Genomic DNA, 25,077 nt, shown 5'->3' with positions numbered 1-25,077 from the left:
TGTTTTGGATTTATCAAGTTGACATATTAATTCCACCCAAAAATTAAATTACTGGATTATAACAATGTTGGTAAAGTTTCGGTAGAGATTTGGTAACATTACAAATGATTATGTTTGCGTAAGGTGTGATTATTAGGACAATTTAATGAAATGTACTGTGTATAGCCGGAAAAAACAAAATAACCATTCCTGTGCTTCTCAAACGATCATAATTGATGTTATAAATATAAATATAATAGCACAGACTTACCTAGAGATTTCTTTGCTCTTCCATGAAGATATGTAGATATGTCCAAGCTCTTAAAGTCTGTTTAAAATCACACAGATAAATGAAACACTGTAGTATCATTTTGCTGGTTGGCTCATTTTCCAAAGCTGCAATTGAGTGCAATGATTCAAATAAACAGTGGGTTTCCTCTAAACCTTCAATGCTATTTTTGCTCTGGACATCATATTGATGCAGTCAATTTACAGTTTGCAGAAAGTCAGATCTCAGTTAGAAGATTAGACATCAATATAAATGTTTAGTTAGGGGTTAGGGTCAGGGTTATTGTCTTGCAGGATGTCTGGCATATGACATTGATTGGTGAAGCTTTTGGCACACCCAGCCTGAGAACGAACAAGGTCTCACCTTGCCTTCAAGACATCCTACTGTGTGTTTTCATCTGTGATGAGATTGCAGTGATTGAACCATATATCTTTCATTCTTGAGCTGCTTTTTATTTAAGGTTGTCACATCGCCTTGAGCTGTGTAAATATGTGCGTGCATGTGTGTGTGAGTGTGGTATTACATGTGTGAGTGCATGTGTGTGCTTGCGTGACTGGGCTAGGGTCCCGGGTCAGTTAAATCCGTTCATCTGTAAGTGATTGTGGCTCAGCTCTAATATGGCTCATAATTACACACACACACACAAACACACACTCACGCACGCGTGCGCGCACACACACACATACACATCGTCTCTATTGTCATCATGAGATAATCAGTCGAACTGCATGTGAGAAACTGGAGCACAGCACTTGTACTTGTTACTGTGGAGGAAATTCCTATTCCAATTTCTCCACCAGTACAGAACAATATTATTCTTAGCCTCCATCCATGCATTAGGAATATGTGCAATACATCTGATACATTTAGAGTATCATACAGTGCATGAAATGAAAACAGGGCATTACTAGCTTAATGCTACTTTTATACATGCTAGTTTTGGCAAACAAGTGAGCTGACAATTACAAGCGGCTACCACCATAATTTCACATGTTGGCAGCTCAAAAAGTCCCAGATAAAAATACAGTAGTATCAAACCAACATCTGGCGAGCATACACACTCACATCAAGCCTTTTATCTCACCTTACGCCAAAGTTTAGCTTAACAAGCTGTCATTATCACCCCCCCCCTCGTCTGGCCTCCATAATTGTGCATGATGTTTGATTAATTAGGGCCTCATGTGTGTGAGGAATTTGTGAACCATGATGGCAGCTGCTAATAAGAGACCATCCATTTATGTGTGTGTGTGTGTGTGTGTGTGTGTGTGTGTGTGTGTGTGTGTGTGTGTGTGTGTGTGTGTGTGTGTGTGTGTGTGTGTGTGTGTGTGTGTGTGTGTGTGTGTGTGTGTGTGTGTGTGTGTGTGTGTGTGTTTGTGTGCGTGTGCGTGTGCGTGTGCGTGTGCGTGTGCGTGTGCGTGTGTGTGTGTGTGCACGAGCAAGTCAAGCATTTGCATGAGTTTTCTATTTTTTTTGGTCCTGGATGAGAAGTGCTTCTGAGATGGAGATATGGTTATTTGACCCGGGGCATCAAGCTGAGAGAAGTAGAAAGACAGACCAAGAAAGGGGGAGAAAAAGAGGGATGTTGTGTGTGTGTGTGTGTGTGTGTGTGTGTGTGTGTGTGTGTGTGTGTGTGTGTGTGTGTGTGTTTGTGTGTGTGTGTGTGTTTTCTTTTTTTAACTGTTTCCTCACTCTTCCCTCCACATCCCATATTTTGCTTGAGGCTCTGTAGATATTCTTTACCACGCTCTCCTTCTGCTTCTTCTTGCCGTCTTTCCATTCTTTTAATGTACCGACAGGCAGCCCCTCTGCTTCTTTGTCTCTGCCTCTCTCTCCCTCTTTTAATCTTTCCTCCCTTTGCCCTTCACAGTCCCAGAGCCACTGGGTCTCTGCTTCATATTCTCCCTTTTATCCCCCAACTCAATCTCCTCTCTGCCGCTTATTTCCCTCAGTGTCAAACCAGCAGACTGCCGACTTCTTACTCTAGTCTTTTTATATTCCCCTTGTTTTCACACACTGCTCTTCCATTGTGTATGTGTGTGTGTGTGTGTGTGTTTGTGCACGCATATGTCTTGGGGTATCTGTGCGTGCCTTTTCAGCTTCTATGTGTTTGTGTGTGTGTCTGAGGCCTTGCCCCTCCCAGTGCTCTGTCACTGCATAGACTGCGTGGTTCTCTGGCATTTCGGTTCAAATTAGATCACAAAGATGAGTCGTCCCTATTTCTTTTTTCTTTCCAACGCTTCATCCACCCCTCCTCCCCAATCTGCCCTGTTTTTTTTTTTCCTTCTCCATAAGGGAGGGAGAAAAATGAGACAGGGAGAAATAGGGAAGCGAGGGGAGAGGAGAGGTGGTGGTGGTGGTGGTGGTGTGTGTGTGTGTGGGGGGGGGGGGGGGGGGGGTGAATTGGGGCCAGAAAACAAATGAAAGCTGTGTTTTTTCCACAAAGGTACAGAAGAAAACTGCATGCAATCCCACACGGATACCAGCAGCTGCTCTCTCTACCTGAAAGTCCCCTCCTTTTGTCACATGGTCAGCCTTTTGCTGCAGCACACACACATACACTCCATCTACTACCCCCCACCCCATTCCCCATCTGCATCCCTTCATCCCACCATGTGCTCTCTGTTGTCCCCTCCATCCGATTCCCCTCATCCTCATGTCTGACAGAGAGTGAATCACAGCCCTGTAGGGAGGAAACTGTCCTTTCACTCCATTAGACTGACGGCGCCTCAGACGCGTTCTATCTGCTCACTGATCTTATCATTATTCCAATTGGACAAAATATCAACACACTCTCTCATGTGTGATGCTGCCAAGGTTTTTTTTTTATTCATACTAGTCAGAAGCACACAGAGAAAGAGACACGAGCATACAGAAATACACTAACACAGAAACTCACACACGCAAACTGCAGCCTGATAGGGTGTCAGGACCCTTTGTCCTCTTGCCATTGTTGCATGGAGAATAATGATGATGAGGCCTAATGCATAATTCCTCTGTGTTACAACAGAGAAGGCCCTGCTTGTCACTTAGGGCTACACTGGCTTAAAGCAGAGTCTTTTCATCCTTGGAGGCACTGTACTGTATAATTGGTGAAACTAAACCCTTCGCATACATTTACATTTTGACTCATCAGACAGTCTCATTCGGAGCCGTGTCTCTGTGCTGCTCGTTCTTAACATGAAGCAACAAAGCTCATATCCAAATCCATTCGTACATCAACAAATATTCAGATTCCCTAAAATACAATAAAATCTGCTTGTTTTTTTACACAACAGCTGCCACAAGTCAGACACACAAGTGTCCGCCACCTGTCACATGTGAACAGTGATACACATGCAAATGCCAAACCAGTGCAAGAGAAAAAACGACCACATGTCACTTATACAACTGAAGTATTGTTATTATAATACTTAATTGTACTACTGTAACATTTTAGCTTTATTTGTTTTGTTGTCTGAACCGACGTTCCCTCGTACATCTTGTCATGTCCAGCCATGCAAAGAATTTTGGTCCATCCTGTTCACCTCCATCACAATATAATGGAGATGAATGGTATTTTGTTTTGTGGTTATCAAAGCTTTGAAAACACATTAATCAAAATTCAACATCAAAGTGTCCTTACAGAAGTGTATTTTGAAAACCAATGACGATGTGTTGTATCTGTGTGTTCTGTGAGTAATCAGGATGCATTTGCTCTGAGGCTGACAACGTCCATCTGTTGGTCGGTCAGTCCACCGATTTGGCCCAGTATCTTAACCACTATTTAAGGAATAGCCATGAAATTTTGTACAGATCTTGATGTTTCCCTCCCTTCACTCCGTTAACTTTTCATCTTAAAACATTATCAGGTCCAAATTTCAATGTGTCCAATACTTTTTTTTTATGACAAAATACCTGCATAACCAATGACTACTTTGTTACTTTGTGTTTAGTGTCAGGTTGAAAATGTTAGCATGCTAACTCGCTAAACTAAGAAAGCGAGCATGGTAAACATTCGTCTCAGCAAACATCAGCATGTTATCAATGTCACCGTGAGCATTGCGGCATGCTGACGGTAGCATTTTTGCTGACAGCATAGCCACAAAGAGCTGCTAGCATGTCGTTTGTAGACTCTTGCACCGCACATACAATTCCATTCAACTCAGCTGTATTGAGGCGGGACACAAAAAACCCCAAAATGGCTCGATTCCAGTAGAAGTGAAAAATGTTTGTTTGCAGAAATTATCTTTTGGCCATGACAGTTATTTCTGCAACACTTGTAATCTGTTGCTCTAAGCAAATTGCGCACATGGTTTAATTAACTACTTGTTTTATAATCATTGATTAATTAGGAAATGACAAGCCTATAGTGGATAACTAGGACATAGAGATGACCTACATCATCAGGGGCAGTCAAGAACAGCGTTTCACTTGTGGATTCAATACTTCCACAAGTGTGTGTGTGTGTGTGTGTGTGTGTGTGTGTGTGTGTGTGTGTGTGTGTGTGTGTGTGTGTGTTATATCAGAACAAATCAAACGCCCTATTTTCATCTCATTAAGGATGACGATGTCAAACAACAGTGTGCGATGTTACTAAAGGACAAGACCCACATGTCAGCTACACAGGCAATATGCTCAATATTTACGTTGTGAATGTAAACCATCTTTGAAGATATAAGGAAGATTCATAACGTCGGACAAACCATAAACACACCAGGGTTTTTACAGTTTACAAAGGCTGATTCTCACGCTCCCCGCTGAAGATCATGTTTGTCTTTTACAAAGGTGAGTTTACACAAGTTCATAATGTTGTTTCTGTGTCTCTTCAGTGGGATGAGGTCAGTGTCCTGGACGACCGGGGGAAGCTCATACGAACCTTCGAGGTCTGTAATGTCAACCAAAATCCCCGTCTGCAAGATAACTGGCTGGCTACACCCTTCCTGTACCGCCACTCTGCTCCACGAGTGTTTGTCACGCTGCGTTTCTCTGTGCGTGACTGTGCCAGCTTGCGATCGCCATCACCTACCTGCCGAGAGACACTCACCCTGTACTACAAACAGGCCGACTCCCAGAGAGAGTTGGAGAGAACCTGGGCAGCTGATGTAAGGCAGAATACCATATTCTAGTATATAAATAATATGAAAAAAATGCATAGCATGTAAATACAATATGTCCTTTTAATGTACATTCATATTAGTAGCAAGTTACACTTAATTCACAATAAGAAATATATTTATATAACAGATCCCCAGACAGAAATTGGGTCAAGATCATTTGCTATAAAAGAAAGGTTTTGCACAAGCCCTTGTTATTTTATATGTCTCTTCTGACAAACACAGTTAATCCATATTTTTTTCAGCTTTTTTGCAAAACACCCACCCTGGTTTAAATCCAGAGTACTGCAATGCAACAGACCCTCATTCACAGCTTTTTACTTCACCAGTCAAATGTTTTCCTCCATGAGATGCGCACACTAAAAACTGGTCTGTGTGCAACACAGCTGAAGGGGAAAATCATTACCTACATTACAATGTTATCTGTTGGTGAACATGGGGCTTAATGTCTAGGAGTCAAGCAACCGTTAGATTATCTATTTTAAGACCAAATGTAGCCTAAATATACCGCAATGTTTTCTAATAGAGATTTAAGTATCACTTCATTTAAACGCATTGCACCACACAAACTAGTTCTTACTTAGAGCTTACTGAACCAGCTAAAACTTACGCCAGCTGCTAATATATGTCCCCTTTAGATTAAAGAGTGATGTGGCAGGCATATCTGACATGACATTATACTTACACATAACATTTCACCAAAATAACCCAAAGCATTGGTTAGGTTAGCATAACCAGACATTTCCCACACTTAAACTAGATTGATACTGCTTACTCTGAAAAACATATTTCCACATGTAGCTATACATAAATAAAGAAGTAATACCTTATGTTATTTTATTGCTATTATTGTCAGTTATATTAAAGTTTGAGATGCTACAGTTGGACTTTACTGAAGTCTTAATTATTAGTTATGAGACATTTCCCCATTTTTAATGGTGCAGCTCAGCGCAACAAATAACAAAAAGGCAAACAACATTCAGACAGAATCATTAATACATATATACATATCATAATAAATTAAAAAAGCAAAATACTATTTTCATTGATGTTATGCTCATGTTACACCAAAACCTCTTATCATCTCATGACAAGGAGTTGTTGGGCTTGTCATGAAAAGCTGTTAAGATTAACGGCCTCTTTAGGCCACGCTGATGTGAAGCACACACACTTGTTGAGGACTGTGGTTTACACAATGCATAAATGTGGTCTCCAGAAATGTCACTTCAATCCCACTAATAATATCTTTAAGGCATAAAATATACAGTAACCATTTTATACTCTTTGCAGGAAACTCTGTGAACCTCATGTGTTGTCATTGAATTGTGTTTCAGTGACGACTAACACTGACTGTCCAAAGATGTTTTATTTATGCATTTAGTTGGGTTTTTTTTTACTTACCGAGTCTGAATTGCCTGGGCTCTATGTGCAGTCTCAGTCACAGTGGGGGGTGGGGGTGGGGGGATGCAGTATTTGTATAGATGAATGTATTTCTGCTAAGGGGAGTGAGAGGCTTTTTAAAAATGCAAATCAAAGCATGATGAGGAATCAGAGCAGAGTCACACAAGAGTCAGAAAGCACTGCAGCGCTGAAAGTCTTTACAGGGACTTGAGCTTGAAGCCCCAATGGGACCTGCACACATCCAAGTCAACGCTTACTCGTCTCACTAAACCACTTAATATTATACATATGCCTGGGAAAAATACAGAAAAACTCAGAGCTTTTCCCACTCATTTCAGATTTTCTTTTGATTTAAAGCACTGTATATTTCCAATCCTTATCCATCTATCAACCGGCTTATTTAAACGTCCGTAATATACCTCTTGTTTACCTGTTTCCTTGCTGTAAACCACACATTCTCTCCCTACTATGTTGTTTTGTCTTGACCACTAATTATCTTTCCCTCCACCGTCTGCTGTCCACTCTGCTCGTTCCTCACCACAGCCGTCCAACGGAGAGAAGGAGAGCAGGGAGGGCTGGGTGAAGATCGACACTATCGCGGCTGATAAGAGTTTCTCCAAGGTGGAGCCCAGTTCACCTCACCAGTATCAACCGAACAGATACAGCCGAATCAACATCAAGACACGCAGCTTTGCCCCGCTCACACGCAATGGGTAATCATCACTGTATTGCTCATGTTTTACAGCACAATCACTCTCAAGAATCTAAATGTCCTCCATCTTAACACATGAGCCTTGTTTCAGATTCGTCCTGGCCATCGTTGACAGTGGAGCTTGTGTGTCCCTTATGGGGGTGTCTGTCTTCTACCGGCGCTGTCCAGCCACCAGCATGTACTTAGCATCCTACCCGGCGACTCCCTCAGGGGCGGAGCCGACTGCCTTAGTTCCCTTGAGCGGGACGTGTGTCCCCCACAGTAAACCGCAGGGAGGCACGCCCCCTCGTATGCACTGCAATGCTGAAGGGGAGTGGATGGTTCCTGTAGGAGGATGTGTCTGCGATGAAGGTTTTGAGCCAAACGTCAATGGATCTGCCTGCTTGGGTAAGTGTGAGGAAAGAAGCTTGATGTCACTTTCCATGTATAGTAGCTACTCAACTCAAGCTTTATTTATAGCACATTTTAACAGCCAACGGTCGACCAAAGTGCTGTACAGTTTAGTAAGCAATACAAAACAATACAATAAGAATTAAAAAACACATAAAATACAGTAGACGGGTGTCTTGCTTACCCTGATTCTAAAGCCATGGAGAATCAACAGGGACTTAAAAACCTCCAGGGTCTGGCCTGATCTAATATGCCAGGGCAAGCTATTGCAGAGCCTAGGGGCAGCTGCCGCAAAGGCTGCAGTATATCAGTCTAGTTACACAGTTGAAAAACACTACAGCAATTCAGTAAATCTCCTCCATATGGTTTGATGACTTGTGTGAGACATCAAACAGAGAATGGTCAAAATTGATACAGCAGAGCCCGAGATATCCTGACTTTTGTCTCTAATATCGGTCATGCTCCAAAAACATTGGCTGCTACCAGAGGCGGATTAATGAACAGGCTGGCCAAGGCTGCAGCCTAGAGGCCCCAGGTGTGCAGGGGCCCTGCATTGGCCAGACTATTATTTTTTTATTATTATTTACTACCCTGGGAAAAAAATCTTGCCTCCTATTGGGGCCCTTCGAAATTAAGTCACTGATTGGATAGATATGGGACACATTTACCCAATCAGCTGCCGTCATGTGGCCGGGCTCATGAGGTCAGTTTTGTTGTCAAATGATAAGTCACTTACTGTTACTAGAAAGCGTCAAAATGCTAGAAAGGAAATGTGATTGTCAGAGGCGGATTAATGCACAGGCTGGCCTAGGCTTCAGCCTAGGGGCCCAATGTGTGCAGGGGCCCCCGATTGGCCAGACTATTTAAAAAAAATTAATTTACTACACTGGGAATTAAAAACTTGCCACCTATCTGAGCCCTTAGAGACCTTATTTAAAATGAAATAGACAAGATTTCTTCTGTTGTTTTTTTCTGACAAAACATGATTAATAATTTGGGGGGCCCAAACAAACAGTAGCCTAGGGGCCTCTGACCACCTTAATCCGCCACTGGCTGCTACACTTCCAATTAATGCAACACTTCAGTGTGTAATGCAGGTTTTAACTCCATCTTCAAACTGCCAAACCCCCGATGACCTCACAGGGGTTAATTTCAATGCAACTAGTAATGTTAGCATTTCAGGAGGTCAGTGTGTATCAACAGAGCATCCATTTGACCAAATAGTTTTGATTCGGCCAAACATGCTTGAATTAATTTAAACAAATTACATGTTTGTTAAACTTGAGTTTTTGAAAAAAGGGACAGAGCTACTCCACCTGTGAACACAGTTGTAAAGGATGAAGCCTTCCATTTTCCATTTTCCATTAGTATATATATATATATATATATATATATATATATATATATATATATATATACTGTAGTCTATTTCAATGTTTGGAAAGTAGATTTTTATTTTGTGAAAGCCCCCATTTCTTGTTAACTGGCTTTGTTCACTGAATTTCTCCTTTAAATGCACAAAGTAATAACACTGTTCAGGAGAACTCATTTGAACTAAAATGGTCAAAAAAAAATACAAACTTTTTGGGCCAATCTTGACTTCCTGTCAGTCCTCTTCTCGGTATTCGGTGAGATACGAAGCGTCAGGATCAATACTGAAAGGAGCTGCTGTCACTCTGATACACTGTTGAGTTTGATGTAGAGACCAGAGGGAAACTAGGACAGGCAGGTCGAGTTGGGTTGAGATGAGAGCAGTATTCCATCTATGCAGTGCATTTGTAGTGGTGTAACATTTGCAAATATTCATAGTCACAAATAAAAAAATAGAGTTTAGTAATAGAGTCAGTAAAATGGAGTTAGACAGACATGCCTTCAGGAATTCAGAGCTGTTACATTGGTAATTTACTGCTAACTTGATGGGAGCAACGGGAGGAGGGAAGAGGAGATACTACAGGGTCAGCAACTGCAAAACTGGTAAAAATGTTTTCACTTCTCAAAGTGCTTGTGAGTGGGGAAATAGAAGTACAACATTTTTTGGGAGATGTCCAGACGTAAAGGAAGGAGATATAGGGAGAGTGCAAGAGGAGGGAGAGAGAGGAAGAGAGCCATAGTGAGAGGGATGTGACACATTTAGGTCATGGCGATGTAATGGCCACTCGTCTGTAAACAAGTGACAGAAACCGCAGGGGGAGATCGAGGGAATGGAGGGGAAACAGGGAGAGGTGGAGGGAGAGTGAAAGATAGAAGGATGCAAGTTAATGACTTAAAGAACTGAGCAGGCAAAAAACTCTGAAGGGCGCGAAAGGCAAAAGAGTTGATGTGTGAGTATGCACCAGTGTATCTCGCCGCGATGCAGATGGTGCTTTCCGCATACATCCGTAATTGTAAGGATTACAGTAAAAACTGAGAATTTCAGTGGCCATAATTGCTCAGCTCCTTCGCATGGGGGCCTTCAAAGTCTAACTAACTCCAGCACAATTAATCCTCCAATTCTGCCAAGTCAGCTGTGAAATGTGTTCGTGCTCGTTTTCTTTACATCTGCACTCAGCCCGCCACTTGTGTTTGTCTGCGTTTGATTGATATTTACTGACAAATCACCCCCTGAAACAGCTCAGCTGCCAGAGCATGGACTTTCTATGAATGATGTAGCACATTGCTGCCCACGCTGCTCCGGCTTTTTGTTCGAAATCTCATTTGATTATGTTTTGTTGATCACTCCACTGACTAATGATGTGGATTGGCATCATTACATTGTTGTCCTCTCTGGCTCCCTGGGAATGTCGAGAAAAGAGGCAGATGGTTAACTGGCGATGCAGTCGTCAAGAATTATTAACAGTAGCCGACCCTTGTTCTCACCAGAAATTGGAGCGCGGAACTTCTTTAACTATTGAAACTTTTTTTGTACATTTTGTTCCTGTTTGAAGATGGCATCAGGGAAATTTAATTATAGCACAACATGAGCAAATGATAAGCTGTTCTGCACTGAACTTATGTATTGGTTGGAAGCTGTAATTAAAGATGCGTCATTCTGCAAAAGGTTCTTTGTTTTTCTGGCGCCATAGAGAAAAAAAGACACTTTATCAAGAAGTTAACTGCCATTCATTTCCACTTACTGCATGTGTGGCATCTAAGCCCACATGCATTTCATTAAACACATTGTTTAGCTCATTAACCAGTTGCTTCTGAGTTGGGCTTCTTGCTATTTAAGTAAATCACTACAATCAGAATTCATGCTGTTTGATATCCATGTGAGAATACTACACCCAGCGCAGCTTTGCCCCCTCAAGCGAGACATCCTCGATCCCTCCTTCTCCTGGTCTCATGGGAAAATGAATATCAGTGTTAAATGATTGCCTTTAAATTCGCACAGCTCTAATAGCTTTCTATTTCAAGATTTAAGGGGTCCTTAATGTATTTCTTTATTTGTGAAAGTGAATTATTGTAGCAAGGATTTAAGACTCTAAAATAGAAAAAAATAAGTTAGACACCAAGTACGGACCCGAACTATCATGTTTTTTGCTTTAAAAACTTTTATATATATATATATATATATATATATATATATTTCATTAATTTGGTATTAACATTTGACACATTTGTCAAAAGAGACTTATTTTTTAGCAGTGTTAGTAGCATGGCTCTATGGATGGCTGATCCGATTTTAGGTTTGCTCACCACCGCTTCTACAACTATTACTTTGATTGTCATCAAATGTTTTACAGACATTCATGGTCTCCAGAGGATGACTGCACTGACTCTTGTGATGGCATGACTTTTCCTCCAGCATCACGATGTGATTGAATTGAAAAATGTGGTGCAGACATTGTTCATGTCTCCTTCAGGATGAATTGTAATAACTTTGACCATGCCTGAATTATAATCTAGCGCCATCATTATTCATCATTAGGGTTCTCGTTCTGTCAACAGGGGGAGCCAGGGATTTAACCACCAACTATATTATTAATTATGGTTGTGATAAGCTGGCTCTCTATGTATGGGAAACAAACCTTAGTTATTATTCCTTTAGAAAAACACTCAGCATCTCAACTTATCTGCTTCATCAGGACTGTGGAGTATGGTTTGAAACCGACATTAAACAAACAACCCCACGACTGTCTTTAGATTTTAATTCAAGTTTAGCTCAATCCTGAAATGCAAATACTTGATGTCATGTTTTCAGCTAAACCAGTGAAAAGAGAAGAGAAAGAGAGAAATCAGAGAGAAATTTCTCATGTGAAATATCAAAATTGTCCGTTGTGTTGTCATGTTGGTTGCTCACAGTGAGAAGCTGAGAATGTTTCCTTTAAAACATGTAATAACTTTATTTAAGTTTTTTCCTCACTGTAAGAACAGAGGACCCTTTCTGTTTAAAACAATACTTAATCACTACAAATGACAACATTTAAGAGGAAATAGTGTGAAAAATGCACAGTTGCCTGTTGATCTACTTGATGTTTCTTATTATTATTATTATTATTATTATTTTTATTATTATTATTATTTTTATTATTATTATTATTATTATTATTATTATTATCATCATTATTCCCAAAAAACACTCCACCATTTGGACTGATGATTAAGTAAATAGCCAACTCAAACATCCGACACGTTCAAACGCAGCTGGCATTTTGGCAAACCAACTTTAAAAGATCATTCTTAAATTATTTATGAAGCTGTTTATCACAAGCAAGTCTAAAAGAACATCAGGCTTTTATTTGATCGCAGTGACATTCAAAGCTCGGTTTTGGATAAAAACTTATCTTCAGTCTTCTGAAAAATGATAAGGACAGAGGCAGACAAGAAGCAGCAGCTGTCGGATGTTTTTATCCTTTGACATTTGTATCCCACAAGGGAGACGGAGGGGAGGAGAGAACAAGCGGAAACACGACCGAGCATGAGACACAATTACACCTGTTCAGCCAAACATGAAACAGTCCTTTAGTTTCGGGCTCCCCGAGCTGGTCCAAGCTGGCAGTACATCATCCCCAGACAAGCTCCTTCCCTCTGTTTGATTCCTCTCGAACATTAAGCCACTGTCAAGGATTTAGGACGAGGATTAGTGCCGAATGCTCAAATGGGCTTTTGAGTTAATTTGGACCCATGTTGGTATTTTCTGTAGCGTGTGACTGGAAAATTAAACATGTCAGATTGTCCTGATTTGTCACCCAAAACGCGCACTCTTAGCACAAACACGTCCACTAAATATCCCGAGGCACGCTGTGATGGGAAACAAGAACATTTGGCCAAGGAAGGAAGTGAAAGTGTGATATTATTTTGAGTGTGATGGGGGAACTTATACTCTGGTCATAAAAAGAAACTTCTCACCAAACAGCAAAGAGTTCTTCCTCAAAGGAGACAGCAGGACAGGATTCTTTAAATATTTTAATCTCAGATTAAATAATTCCAGTTTTCCTTCCAACATGATTTGTCAAGTGGACGCTCATTAGCTTTGTTAACATTCAGTTGCTTTTCCAGTCAATAAAGGTCAAGCTTTAAGAAAAACCCAGTTGAATAAAATAATCAATGTGATCCATTACTGACTGTGTGCTGTAGGGGAGTAGCCATGTGATGATGACAAATGAACCTGAATCAGAAATATATTGAGCATGTTGGAACATCAGAAGACTAATGATAAGAGTTTTGAAAATCACCAAAATCAAAATTATCAAGCTAGTTTTAGCCAAGATGTTTTTGAACACATAAGCAGCCAGGATTTTAGAAATGCTGAAGTCCTGAGTCGAAATTCCCATGAGTTTCAGGCTTCACACTATATTTAACATTTTCTCTAACTTTCTCGTGGTCTAAATGTTGTTTCATGGAATGATCGATGCTGTCAGGACCATAATTCAGCAGCTATAAACAGCTATAATTAATATTTTTATTATAATAAAATAAATAAAAGGGTTCCTTACTGAGAATTTAAACCTGACTGAATGGGGCTTTATTGTTTCAGCTCTTTGTTTGCAGCATTTTTACGGTTTTGATCCACTCTCACACAGTAGTGTTGTTTCCGGGCACCAAAGCATTTCGTTCCGCCTTGCTTCCACCTTAACTCCGCATAGCTCCACTCAGCCATCATGGATCGCTTCATAGTAGAGGGATTTCATGGCCAGTGAAAAATGGCTGAGCCAATCTGGACCGCCGGCAGGGGTTTTATAGATGTGACGTAGCGGAGAAGCGACTGTTGTGATTCAGACAACGGCTCAATGGCAGACAATGGCGGTTCACAACGAGGAAGCATGTGTCCACATCGATGCTGTTATTTCATCCGTGTTATTCGATCTAGCGAATATTTCTTCTTCAAAAGAACACCAGAGAACGGCTCTGAAGACTTTTGTTGGTGGAAACAATGTTTTTGCCCTTCTCCTAACCGGGTTTGGCTTTTACCTGCATCGCTCTCATCAGTGTCACAGGTTGGTTTCAATGGGAGTGGTTGAAGTAACACGTCAATAAACATGACTGACAAGTGGTTTATCCAATCATATGCAAGGATTTTTGATAAGGCCCAGGCTCCTGAAATCACTTTCCTATGGAGCGATCCAAGTTGTATGAGTGAAGCAAAGAGGAACAAAATTCATCTGCCGAGAGTCAGGTTAGAAAAAAGTAGCATATAAAGGAAAAAAAGAAGTCTGCACACTGAAAATAATCCAAAAAATTTAATAAGTTACAAGGTAAGGCCAGGGGTGTGCAACCCTGCTCATGGAGAGCTGCTGCCCTGCATGTTTTAGGTTTTTCTCTGCTCGACACACCTGACTCTATCGATCTGCTCGTTATCAAGCAGCTGAAGCTTGTTATGGGTTTGAACATCGTTAGCTCTCTACAATTCTTTCACGATGTTTGCATTTCAAAGACTTTGACTTTGATGAAAGCTGCCTGAGATTTTTGTGTGCAAACTACAGTATTTGCCTTTTTCCTTAAGATTTTTTTGTAAACATTTAGGATTTGTGGGATTAGTCGAAAACATGCCGTGGAATTGATGCCATTATGTATTCATTTTTCAAAAATAAAGCATCTTGTGATTCTCAATGGGCTGTGAAGAGCTGCTTGTTTATATGAGAAAATCAAAAGGATTACTTGCTTTGACATATGGCCGTGTGCTGCTGGAGCTCTTATGGAAATGGACGACATTAAAGTACATATGATTCAGTGTCTGTCTGTTGTTCCTGTCTGCGCTTGAATGAAGGGAGAATAATGGATGGAGAGACGACAGAGGAAGGCATTTACAGTTACCATGTGTACTTAGAGAGAGAGAGAGAGAGAGAGAGAGAGAGAGATTATGCTGCAAGCCAAAAGAGGGAATGAGTGCATGAAACAGGGAGGGAGAAAGAGAAAAACAGAAATTGGGTCAGTGATTTACCAAGTATTATGTTAACATGAAATTACGCACCTCATTCCTGTGTTTTTTTGTCTTTCTGTTTATCTCTTCAAAAATTAATTTTCACTTTCAATTGTATTTATTTTTTCTCTTAAAAAGATTACATTTTATTTCCGGGAATCATTTTCCAAGTTAATCCTTTTGCCTATGTCATCCTAGAGCTATTTGTCTATCTATTTTCTTTTTGTGTTTTTTGTCTTATTTGTGTTATTTTCTATTTTTCATTTCCTCTCGTTCTGTAATTGCCAGGTCATGACGGAAATATTTTTCAGTTTATCTGCAGGCTTCTTGATAAAATATTTTGGCACCTGTGAGTAATTTGACTCCAGTTGTCAGTAGCTCTCAAGATGTGAACAGAGCTGCAATTCATGATCATTTTCAATATTATTCTCATATTATTTGTCCTCGATTATTCAACTGAGATTTTAATATTTAATAATAGTCTATAAAATTTCAATGAAGAAGAAAAAAATGCTCATCTTCATTTCCCAGAGCTCATCACGACATTTTCTAAGTGCTTTCTTCTTGTCCGACCAAGAGTCCAAAAAAGACATTTGGTGTATGACAATATAAAACAGAGGGAACTGGCGCATCCTCACTTTTGAGAAACTGGAAGCCATATTCATTTTCTAACTATGGAATAATCCCTTAATCACAGTTCATCTCTTATTTGTGAGTTGATTCAATAAACATGAATTATTTATATCTGTCATTGTTGCTGTAACACACTACAACATTCATGTTTGTTTGTCAGTGGATTTTTAATCACCAACCTCGACTGTAACTCCTCTGTTCTTCACTTCTCCTCCTCCCTCTCTCCTTACTTCTCTAAAGTGTACTGATGTATGATTTAAAGGCATCTGTGCCTGTGCTCATAATGGCCGTGAATTATCTACTTCATAGCTGGGAGATGGATGGATGTAGCCAGCAGGGGGGATGGGGGTTGCAGATCAAGCAAGAGGGCAGAGGACTTGGATTCTCATTGGCTGCTGTAATCAGGTGGTGGTGGGGGGGGTTGGGGTTGAGTTGTTGCCGGAGCTCGTAACGTCTAGGAGGGGCTTTGTAGCTAAGTCATGTTTCGTGTCAGAGCTGTAAGAGAACGCGTGCGGTAATGTGCAGCCGGGACATAAAAGATGGAGGAAGGAGGGTATTTCGCTCTCCTCATCTGGCGCTCATATACATAATTCCACTGTTCATCCTACAACCATCTTGGGCCATCCATCTCCATGTTCACTTCTTCCCCTTTTTCTAGTTTATTCTCCCTCTGTGATCTCTTGACATCCTTTTACTTCTCTCCAGCTCCATTCCTCCCCTCTTCACACCTGTTTGAAAGCAAAGTCAGCTCTCCGAGACAAGTGAGAACACAGAAAGCCTTTTATCTGTTTATTCTTTACCCTCTTTCACTTCTTACCTTCTTATCTTCTACTCCCAGACACCGTCTAGTATACACACACGCACCCACACGCACATACAGCATGTCAAATTTGATAAATGTTCCTGACAAGGTTATATAAACAAGGTGAGGGGTTCACGCCCACTGACCATAAAGAGCACACATGCACACACACACACGCACACGCACACGCACGCACACACACACACACACACACACACACACACACACACACACACACACACACATCCATCCCTCTATTTAAAAACATATGAGAGGATCCTTCTTTAAAGCTGCTGGCTCAGGTGTTATCAGGTGTGCCATTTACACACAAAGCCACGCTGCACGAGAATATATACACATACTCTACATTTAGCTCTCAGACAGAGGGACCTATTTTTTTAAGACGCAACCTTTAGTTAACACTGTTTAGGCATTCACACACACACACATATACAAACACACAGTGTGAAAATGGCAGTGGACCAACCCGGAGGCAGTACTCTCAATGGTCTCATGGTCCTGCTCAGGACGAGCACTCGGGGCTCTGGCAGGCAGCAGCATGAAGTGTGTGCTACCTTGACCTCAGTGCTCAGCTGTCCTGCAGTTGACATTAACAACTGGCACATTTAACAGATTTTTCCACCGTAAAAATCACATCAGTTCAGGATTACAGCCTGCAGGTTCAAGTGGTATTTTCAATGTGTGTGTGTGTGTGTGTGTGTGTGTGTGTCTGTGTGTGTGTGTGTGTGTGTGTGTGTGTGTGTGTGTGTGCTTTGAGTTTGAACTTAGAATTATTTTGTATTTTTCTTAAGGGATTGCATCATTTGATTTGAGGATATCAGTGCAGTTTATTATTACTGAATCATTAATATGATCCTCACTGACTTTCTGCTCTATTCCCTGTTGCGTTGGGGAGAAATAACACATATTACACAGTGGCTGTAATAGGATTTGATAAAAAGGATTTTAAATTAATTAAATTTTCCTTCATGGGTTGGGAAAAAATTCCTCACATTTTGGGAAACATGCTATTATAGAGGCCTACCATAAATATGGAGGTTGGAAGAGAAGATTTATACCAGTTACATATCTGTCCAGTAAACATAAGGATGAACCTGCAGCTGGTAAGCTTGGCTTAGTATAAAGACTGGAATGGGGAAATAGGTTGTCTGGCTCTGTCCAAAGCTAACAAAATCACCTCTAAGCTCTACAACAAATGAACTTGTCACTTGTTTGTTTAGTTTGTATAAAAAACGAAGTGTAAAACTGAGACATTGCAGCTAGGCTAGCTGTCTCCCCCATATGTTTTCAGTGTTTGTGCTAAACTAAGCTAATCAGCTGCTGGCTATAGCTTTATATAGTGTACAAACACGAGAGTAGCTCCTCTCATCTATCTCTAATCTACGTCTAAGTCTACATCCCAAAATGTCGAAGTATTCCTTTGAAACAATGATACAGGGTCAGTGTGGCCATTTTGAACTTGTGTGTGTGTCGACTGGTGGCTTGGCTGCTGTCTGCTGACACAGGCCACTTCCTCTGTAAACACAAGTAAATGACTGTACTGGACGAAGCCAACAACAAACAACAGGCCGTTATATTTCAGATGAACTTTTGACTCAAGGGGAACCACAAGCCAAGATAAAATGAATGCTTTACCCAAAAATAGTTTGAGATATTTGACTTTGGGACCAAAACAATAAAGCTGGAAAATTCGGAATTACAAAAACTGCGTAGTTGTTTTATTTTGACCAGAACTTTAAATTAGATCAAGGATGTGGGCAACATTTCTTTATTTAACTACTGTGCTGTTCGAACGTTATCCTGAAAGTATTTTTCATTTATGCTGTATGTTTTCTTCTTAATACTAATACTTGACAAAACAATCTTATCTTCAGGTCCACTACTGTTATTGAAATGTGGCTACTCAAACTTTCCATTATCTACAGCTTCAGTTCCCCCGTTAAAGGGATTTGATTGGAGATTTTTTCCAGATTCATAGCGAGGGGCCCAAAGGACAGAAGGTGTCACATGCCACACAGATTGTAAAGATTATAAGTGGACGTTGGGTTAAGATAGTTTTGTTAGCAGCTGTTTCCAAGGTCATAAATGAACTGTCAACCTCTGATACTAATACGGATACTTATTTAATATAGTTTAGATGCAAATAGAAGTACTGGCAGTTTTAGTTGAGATTAAATTTACTGAAACTTTTAATTTTGTTGCAATTTATTTTCTTATCCTATTGTTTTTATCTTTGTTTTTCGCTCTGCTCCATTTATCAGCATTCCTTTCTAAGTCTAATTTCAGACTCTCTGGAAGAAAATGTGTTTCATTAATCAGTAAAAACCAGTAGTAAGACAGTATTTTATAGCTTTTAAAGCCTTGAAACCTTGTTGACTTCTTCATGGCACAGTACTGGACACCACTGACTTTATCTTGTAAACTGAGAATGAAGCTCAACCCTTCTTGTGTCTCTTCATGTCTCTCTGTAGCTTGTCCGGTGGGCTACTTCAAGTCTGTCGTGGGCTCCATTCCCTGCTCTGTGTGTCCTTCCAACAGCAGAACCAGCCAGGAGGGATCAAGTGTGTGCGAATGTCGCAGTGGATTTTACCGGGCAGCTAATGACGCCAACGCTACTGCCTGCACAAGTGAGCTTTGTTGGTTTGTTTGTTTATGTCCGCCTCTCTGGAAGGTGTTCAAGGGGCCTCATTGGTCATTTGTCATCTACACAGACTTTGAGAACCGGGATGCACAGTATTTTTGATCACAATATAATTGGCATTTTATTCCACCACCAGAAAGAAAAACTGTTAAGTATTTAGTTTCTCTGGCCACTTAGTTTGAACTGTGTCATTGCCAAACTTTGTTTTATAACGTTCTTTCCATTGCTTAACTTGGTGAAATGTCTTTGCCGGCCAGCAGGTTCTTTCATATCTTAAACTTTCCAGCAGATGCTTTCATCTAAGTGTCCACCGTTTACATTATGTATGTCAAACCCCTCCCGTCCTCCCTACCTTCTCCACAGCTCCTCCATCTGCTCCGGTCTCTCTATCCTGGGAGTATGAGAGCGCCGACGGTGGGGTGTCTTTAAGGTGGCGTCCTCCAGTGGACATGGGAGGCCGCGGCGAAGTGTGGTACGGGGTGGTTTGTCGCATCTGTCCCTCAGCTACCTTCACCAACGCGGCTGCATGTTCCTGGTGTGGAGAGGGCGTCACCTTCAGCCCCTCCCAGACAACCCTGAAACAAACCAAGGTCACCCTCAACAACCTGCTGACCAGAGTCACGTATCTCATACAGGTACTGTCTGTCAAAGACACAAAACACTCTGTTATCACCTCGTAAATAGTCTACAACTGTATTAGAGTTAGTTTTCCATGTTTTTTTGCACTTCTTGCTATTCTGAGTTAATGTTTGGACTGAAAGATATCAAGGGTTTGCAAACAAACATCTATTTTTTGCACCTGGCAACTTTGCTGAAACATGCCCTGGAGCCACAGAAGAGTCAGGTCCTCTGTGTCGTATTATTTCAGGTTTGCATCGGCAAATGCACAGTGTCATTTATTATTTAGCTTGGAGAAATTCAACCAAATCATAGCTTCTTTCTTATTCATAATGGGCAGATATTCCCCATTTACCAGTGTTCGTTGACTGGCCGACACAGCTGCTCTGATCAGACGCTCAAACATCTGAGCACATCGAATAATCGAGTAATTAGAAAAAAAGCTTTGTATGTCACGTTTGTGTGTCCTTGTTATTGACAGGTGCAAGCCATGAATGAGGTGTCAGCTTTGAGTCCCTTCCCAGCTCGATACACAAGCATCAATTTCACTACGAGCCAGTCAGGTGAGCACGGGACAGAGAGGATGAAAAGGATGAGATGAAAGGGAAGAGATGCTCTGATGATGATGGCTGTGTAGATACTGTGTGTGTTTCTGTCTGAGGTCTCTTTCTCTCTCTACTTCTCTCTCTCTCTTTTTTTCTTTCTCTCTCTTTCTCTCTTTCTATCTCCCTTTGTCTCTCTCTGCTCCATCTTTTCTCGTCCAGCTCTCGGGACAGGAGGTTGCTTGAGGTTACAATACCCTGTCTGATCCTATTAAAGTTACTGTGGAGGAAGAAAGGGAGAAATGAGAGATGGGTAGACAAAAAGACAGACAGAAAGAGAGATGAAAGTAGACAAGTGGGAAGAGGAAAGGAGAATAGAGCATTGTGCAGACAAAGTAGATTTCCCAAGAAACTGATCGAGACTGATTAAAAGTGTCCATTAACCTAAATTATCTAAAACATTCTTGTGTCTGCTCTTAGAAATTATTGATTAAATAAAAGGAATGCTGGAAAGTTCCCTTTAACTGGTCTGGCCAGCCAGCACAGTGACTGTAACAAGACCCGGCTTGGTGCTCCATAAAAACTCCACTTTCACGCTCTACAAAATATCCTCCATCAGTTCTGTAACACTGCCCCCTTGTGGTTGCCATCGCTTCAACACAACTTTGCTGTTATAGTAGGTGCGTTTCTACTATGCTCGACTACCCGGAATGAGGCGGGTCTATCTCGCCAAAAACTCCCCTAAGTTGCATCTGAGCCGCTCAGGAGGCCGTTAGACAGGGTAGAAAATGGCCTCTTTTGTCCCCTGAGATATACCCGATTGCTGATTGGATAACGCTAAGCGGGATGTGACGTGTGGTACTACAGGCGCCACAACAACACTGTGAAGTAAAATAGACACTTTTATTCAGTGGTGTAGTAGAACGCAGCACAGAAAATCATCTGTGCACGCACTGGCACGGCTCCCTCTTTCTCTCCCATTTAAACACACACACATACACACACAGTAACATTGGTACTGCAAGTGGGGTTATGGCCTGTCTATCAACAAACAATTTTACAGCGCCTCGAATCTTTAAGGTAGAGTGTTTTCTTTGAAGTTACTTTTACATAAGTTGATATTGTGAATCATATGGGCCACTTTAAATCAAAATATTCTGTATTTCTCACTTTGAGGAAGTGGGGCGCAGCGCTGTATCACTGATCAGCTGATCACCGGCAATGTAAATTCCATTCCTCCGGACTCTCGTAAATCCCTGTTGGGCCTTTTTTTTGTCATGGAAACACGATGAGTGAATGGCCCTTTGAGAGGGCGTGCCCTGAAACTTTCCAAGCGTCCACTCTATAGGGCTAATGGAAACATGCCTATCGTTGTGGGATGATGGGGTAAACTGATCGATCATCACATTTTTCAGGGGTAGCTTCCGTCAAGCTCATACATCACTCATCTGTTCTCTTCCACAGTTCCCAGCACAGTTCCCATGATGCACCAGCTGAGCCGAGCCCCAGACTCCATCACTCTCTCGTGGCCTCAGCCGGACAGGCCCAACGGAGACATCCTGGAGTACCAGCTCCGATACTATGACAAGGTACACTCAGTGAATGATAACACACACATACATGCTGCACAACCATCCAAACTGACACACACCACCTTCTTCTGTGTCCCTCAGGGTTCAGATGTGGACAGTGCAGCAAGTGTGTACAGTGAGACCAACACGGTGACTGTCCACTCTCTGATCGCCGGCTCCATCTACGCCTTCCAGATCAGAGCTAGAAATGAACGGGGCTATGGCCCCTTCAGCAACACCATCTACTTCACTACTCTGCCTCTGGGTACAACACTCATTTACTGTAATACCAGTGACATCCATTTCAGTCAGAGTGCATTACTGCGATTAACACACAACTGAACTGGTGGAATTTACCATATTTACGGTAGGAAGCCTTAAATGTACATTATGCAATTTTCTCTAAATTAAACCAATAACAAAAGATGAATGAATGCAGTCATTGCAGTCGGCTTCTCCCGGTCTGGATTCCTTCAGTATTCATAAATCAAGAGGTTTTTACCAGGAGCCGAATTATCCACAGAGGTTTACTCCTCTCCAAAACAAATGGAACCGGTGATTGAAACCAGTAAAAACACAAAATAAAATAAATGAATAAAAATGTTTTGTGCTCCTCTGAGGCTGTTCGGCTGGAGCCATTGGCTCAGCTTCTCCAGACGTCCAGAAACTAAAACCCTTTATCCGGTTAAAGTATATGGTTAAAAGCAACCGTCTAGGATCTAAAGAAAATGTATCGTAAATGAAATGTAAAATGTGTGACAGCTTCTTGCATGACCTTGAATACAATTACAGATTTCTCTGAGTTTAAATATTGTTGGATAATAAAGTACACAACTCAACTAAATATGCAACACAGGTCTAGTCATTTTAAGACATTTGAATGCAGAAAGGTTACACATTATATCTTTAATAACGTACAGAAAAGGATCATTTGTGGGTAAGATGACAGCTGGTTACTGGTAATACGTTTTGAATTAATTCTTGCCTAATGATCTTAGGAACATGACAGAGAGATACTGTAGGAAAGAGTAGAAACATACTTTTTGGTACTGAAATAGACATTGATTTAAATAGGTAGAAGTGAGATACGTGTGTCTTTGGTTTTAAATGGTCACTGCAGAAGAACCAAAAGTGTGAACACACCAACAATGTTCTCCAAAGTGGTTATACCATCTTCTTTTATTAAGAGGCTTCCTGAGTTCAATTCAGTTCAGTTCAATCTATTTTATTTCACCAGGATTATCTGCGTCAGTGTCAGTACTGCTTTTCCAGGTAGTCCTCAGATTATTTTACAAGTTCAAAGGTTCAAAGTAAATTTCCATTTCTAACTGTGGGCTATTCTGAAACTGATATTCAACCCGTATCCTACTGTGAGTAAAAATAAACTCGTCTTAAACTGTTTACTCATTAAAGTACAAACATATAAAACATATTGAGTTACAGTGTTTGTAATTTTCCATCTCTGTCTCATGTCCAGCAGCAGCTGATGGGTTTTCTCACTTTCTCCCCCTCAGAAGAACATTCGCAGCAGATCCAGAATCGACTTCCTCTGCTGGTTGGCTCAGTGATGGGCGGAGCAGCATTTCTCCTGGTGGTGGCAGCGATTATAGTCGTGGTGGTATTTCGCAGGTAGGTTGTCGATCCATTCACATGATCAGAATTTTTCTTTTTAATCACATGCACATTCATGCATTTTGTTTGCGTTTACATGGCAGTAAGAGGAGGGAGAGTCCGTACAGCGACAGACTCCAGAGGTACATCAGCAACCGAGGTGAGCATTGGTATAATTAATTTAACGTCATTTAATTTAAATTCAGTTGAGTACAATTTATTATTTCTGAAGTGAAATGTTTGCTTTATGCAACATAATTAATATATGTAACTAATAAAGTTTTCTTTTCATTTGTTTTATTTCTTTTTTGTTTGTTTTTTTGTCATAGAAACTTTATTTCACCCAAAAAAGGAGACAATGGTTGCATTTGTAATGCCATACTAACATGAAACATCATGTCAGCATTTTTAGTATGTCTATACAATTGTATTTCCGGTGAAAAATTGCAGTATGCAAACACTGGAGGCTGAGCCGGCATAAATATCCCACAATGCAATGTGGTAGAAATTATAGCAACCAAGGTATCTCTGTTATATCAGTTCAACTTACATTTCTACAGATAAAAAATCTGTGATTTTGTCACATGTGACCATTGGACACATTTTTTACATATTCCAGTAATTTAAGCATTAACCGACGCTGCTACCGGAGATGAGGTTGGCATGGGTTACCATTGTTACGCGTCTCTAACCGGCAAGAAAACTCTCAGGAAGTGGCGTGGTATTTACAGCTTAGTGCATCTGAAAAGATACATGCTACTGTTTATTTACACAAAATTATGTTATATATATACAGTACAGTCCTTATGTATATTATATATATACCATATATGTATGTACACTGGAGATCAAAATTAGAAAACAAATTGTAAATGCTTTATTTATTCTAAAATATTGTTGTTTTTTTATTGTTCAGAATTTAATAGAATATCAGCTGTGGCTATACCACTGCTGTACGAGCATGTTCTTTTAAATAACCGAGGCACTTCAACAAAATCCTTTATTTTGAGAAAAAAAACAGTGAGTTAAATTAGAAAACAGTAACAGTAACTAAAAAGAAGATTTAAACAATGTTTTCTTAGGGCTATAGGATTAAAAAATGAATAGAAAGTGTAGAGGCCCTTGCTCTGAATGACTTCAATCATTTAGTAGTGTAGAATCAGGTTTAGAAACAGATCATCCCAACCTAGTGTCATGGTAATAAATTAAATTAAATGCATAAAAAGTTGTAAACAATTGCCTTTTAATTCCAGGTGGAGTTAAGTATTATGTAGACCCATCGACTTATGAGGACCCCAGTGAGGCTGTCAAAGAATTCGCCCGTGAAATAGACCCCTCTCATCTGAAGATCGAGGAGGTGATTGGTGCAGGTGGGCCTCTCTTTTAAATCTTACTGTGGCTGTAATGAGTATGAACAGAGCGTAATCTCTCCCAC

General features: G+C 40.7%; 1 protein-coding gene across 2 annotated transcripts in view; it reads left to right on the top strand.

Annotated features, from left to right (window-relative positions):
* ephb6 (eph receptor B6) overlaps positions 1–25,077 on the top strand; it is a 41,171-nt gene that overhangs the window by 10,664 nt on the left and 5,430 nt on the right. The window contains exons 3-13 of one of the 2 annotated variants that reach the window (XM_083918823.1): positions 5,077–5,349; positions 7,306–7,475; positions 7,566–7,861; positions 19,131–19,286; positions 19,664–19,935; positions 20,400–20,481; positions 21,925–22,049; positions 22,134–22,296; positions 23,549–23,660; positions 23,747–23,802; positions 24,896–25,012. In XM_083918823.1, the coding sequence (XP_083774949.1) occupies positions 5,077–5,349; positions 7,306–7,475; positions 7,566–7,861; positions 19,131–19,286; positions 19,664–19,935; positions 20,400–20,481; positions 21,925–22,049; positions 22,134–22,296; positions 23,549–23,660; positions 23,747–23,802; positions 24,896–25,012 (1,822 nt within the window). Of the gene's footprint in view, positions 1–5,076; positions 5,350–7,305; positions 7,476–7,565; positions 7,862–19,130; positions 19,287–19,663; positions 19,936–20,399; positions 20,482–21,924; positions 22,050–22,133; positions 22,297–23,545; positions 23,661–23,746; positions 23,803–24,895; positions 25,013–25,077 lie in introns of both variants that reach the window. The other variant, XM_083918822.1, reaches the window with a different exon arrangement.

This window comes from Echiichthys vipera (genome assembly GCF_963691815.1).
Source record: "Echiichthys vipera genome assembly, chromosome: 8".
Taxonomy (NCBI): domain Eukaryota; kingdom Metazoa; phylum Chordata; class Actinopteri; order Perciformes; family Trachinidae; genus Echiichthys; species Echiichthys vipera.
Note: the sequence above shows the minus strand (reverse complement) of the source record. Positions and strands in the feature narration are given on the sequence as shown.